General features: G+C 59.0%; 3 protein-coding genes across 3 annotated transcripts in view; all 3 read right to left on the bottom strand.

Moving 5' to 3' along the window:
• Positions 1-105: 105 nt before the first annotated feature.
• SPRG_12209 (hypothetical protein) lies at positions 106-711 on the bottom strand (the record flags this gene model as incomplete). The annotated part of the gene is made up of 1 exon (XM_012351856.1): positions 106-711. A coding segment is annotated over one exon (606 nt), but the record flags the coding sequence as incomplete, so codon positions are not given.
• Positions 712-1,016: 305 nt separating this feature from the next.
• SPRG_12210 (hypothetical protein) lies at positions 1,017-1,322 on the bottom strand (the record flags this gene model as incomplete). The annotated part of the gene is made up of 1 exon (XM_012351857.1): positions 1,017-1,322. The coding sequence occupies one exon, from the start codon at positions 1,320-1,322 to the stop codon at positions 1,017-1,019; it is 306 nt and encodes a 101-aa protein (XP_012207247.1).
• Positions 1,323-1,945: 623 nt separating this feature from the next.
• SPRG_21102 (hypothetical protein) overlaps positions 1,946-2,149 on the bottom strand; it is a gene marked incomplete at both ends in the record, with an annotated part of 1,600 nt that continues 1,396 nt past the window's right edge. The window contains one exon of the mRNA XM_012351899.1: positions 1,946-2,143. Coding sequence (XP_012207289.1) covers positions 1,946-2,143 — 198 coding nt within the window. The remainder of the gene's footprint in view (positions 2,144-2,149) is intronic.

Here is a 2,149-nt window from a genome sequence, read left to right on the forward strand (position 1 = left end):
GAGGCCCGGCGATGTGGCCAGCGCGTGGCCCAGACCCGCGTCCGTCGGAAGATTAAATCGAGTCAGCGACAAGTGGCGAGCATGGCCAGACGTCAACCAGCGTACCAGCGGCGCGACGAGCGGAAGGGCAGGGACCGTCGCATGCTTGCGTGGTTTGAGCTCGAGCGTCGAGACGCGATGGTTTGGTGTCGTGACGGCCTCGAGAAGGTGCGGCTGGTCGGTCGTCAGGTTCGCCGTCTTCAAGTGTGTGCAGCGAGCCAGTGCACGATGCAGCTCGATGCGGTAGTGCTGGCCAGCCTGCATGTCGGAGCCGTCGAAGATCGTCAACTTGGAGGCCCACTTGTGCATGGCGTCTTCGAAGGCCTTGTACTCGGCATCGTAGTCACGTGCTGGCCTGAAGGGCGGGGAACGAAACCGGCAGCCGCCCCTGAGGAGTGTCACCTGGCTGTAGACCGCAACCACACTTGCGTCGATCTCGGAGGAGTTGGAGAGGTACAGCACGGGCCAATATTGCCAATGACCCGTCAAGTGCTCCAACAGCGCCGTCAGCGCGGGTGAGCGCATCGTCGTCGTTGGTAGCGCCGTAAGGAGCGAGACGACATCCTTGCGCGCAGGCGTAAACTGAACGATCTTGATGAGGACGCCCGCAATGTCAAGGGCCGAGGCTGGCGACGGGCGAGGTCGTTGGGGCGCAGGTGCACGGGCAGCCATCGCGAGCTTTGAGATATGGGGTTGCTACAGCCGCCAGCAGTCGCCGGATGCCAGGCCACTCTGTATCCGGATAGATATTTCCCGCCTTCAACGTGGTGCTTGCCCGACCAGCGCACGCTATGCGATTGGCCAAAAAGAAAACAACAACGGACACCGATTGGACCTCTTTTTGATAAGTGCGTTGCATATTCTTCTTTTCGGCCAATCAGAACCCATGGACGGCTGCGACAAGGAATAGTGTTGAGAACGACAAATAGAGCTGCAAATCGACTCGGTTGTCGTTGAATAGTGTTGGATGTCACGTGCTACGACACGCAGACCATGCTACGGTCCTCGGCGTTGCCGCCTGCCATGTTGGCGTCTACCGATGCCTTGCCGTCCAAGGCCGTCATTTTGGACGCCCACTTGTTGGGAAAGCTGCAAAAGGGTGTTTTGAACCCAAGATCCCCGCCTTTCCAGCGCTCGCTCAAGCTGATGCCATCGATGTCCACGTTATTGAAGATGGGCATCGCAGCGCAAATCCAATGCATCTCGTCGCAGCTGGGGTGGGTGCTGAGCCGCACCGTGGGCCAGCCGCACGCCGCCGACAAGAGCTGACGGAGCGCCGTCATCCCGTCGGCAGGGCCGTATCCAGCGAAATGACGTCGTTGCGCGCAGGCATACACTGGATGACCCCCACGAGGACGCCAGCGATATCAAGCACGGAGGCAAGGCCGTTGGTGGTCGGCTACCATCCCCATCTTTGAAGAATGGTCTCTTGCTTCTTGCCCACGGATTCGCACCCACGTTGACAGAACGCGGACGATGTGTCGTCGGTTGAAGTGGACTAGCCGTCAGGAGAAAGCCTCTTGGTCCACAAGGTCCTCTGACTGCAGTCAATGACGCACCGTATGACGAAGACGCCGATGGTGCTGCCAAGCTCCAAATGGCAGCATCATGTCCAGCGCAACACCCTCAAGCCGGCATGGAACCAACCCACTTGTACTGCATGGAAAACGTACTGAAAGCAAGTCGCCGCGCTGCATCAATCAGTCAATGCTACACCAAAAAACCTGCCAAAAAACCAGCCATCTACACACTCGAGCCTCACGCCTCGTACGTCCTCACGTGGTACCTCGACGTGGCCAGCATCCACGGTGGTCGCCGCTTCGAACCCTGCGTCGCGCCCATGTTTTTGTCAATAATAAACGGTTTATTAATTCTTCTTCTATACACCATACAAGCGGCCAGTCGTTTATCTCGAGTTGGTCGAGCCGTTGCCGCGCTTGCCCGTGTTTTGCCACTTGGCGAGCTTGGGCGTCGCATGGCGATCGGCCTCACCGGCGCGCGCCATCGTGTTCATCTGGCGTTGCTGCTTCTTCATGAGCTTCATCGACTTCTCGGCCATGGCTTCGTCGCGGAAGCCCGACTCGTCGCGGGGCGCGACCATGCTCTGCGA

The sequence above is a fragment of the Saprolegnia parasitica genome (assembly GCF_000151545.1).
Source record: "Saprolegnia parasitica CBS 223.65 unplaced genomic scaffold supercont2.88, whole genome shotgun sequence".
In the NCBI taxonomy this organism is placed as follows: domain Eukaryota; phylum Oomycota; class Saprolegniomycetes; order Saprolegniales; family Saprolegniaceae; genus Saprolegnia; species Saprolegnia parasitica.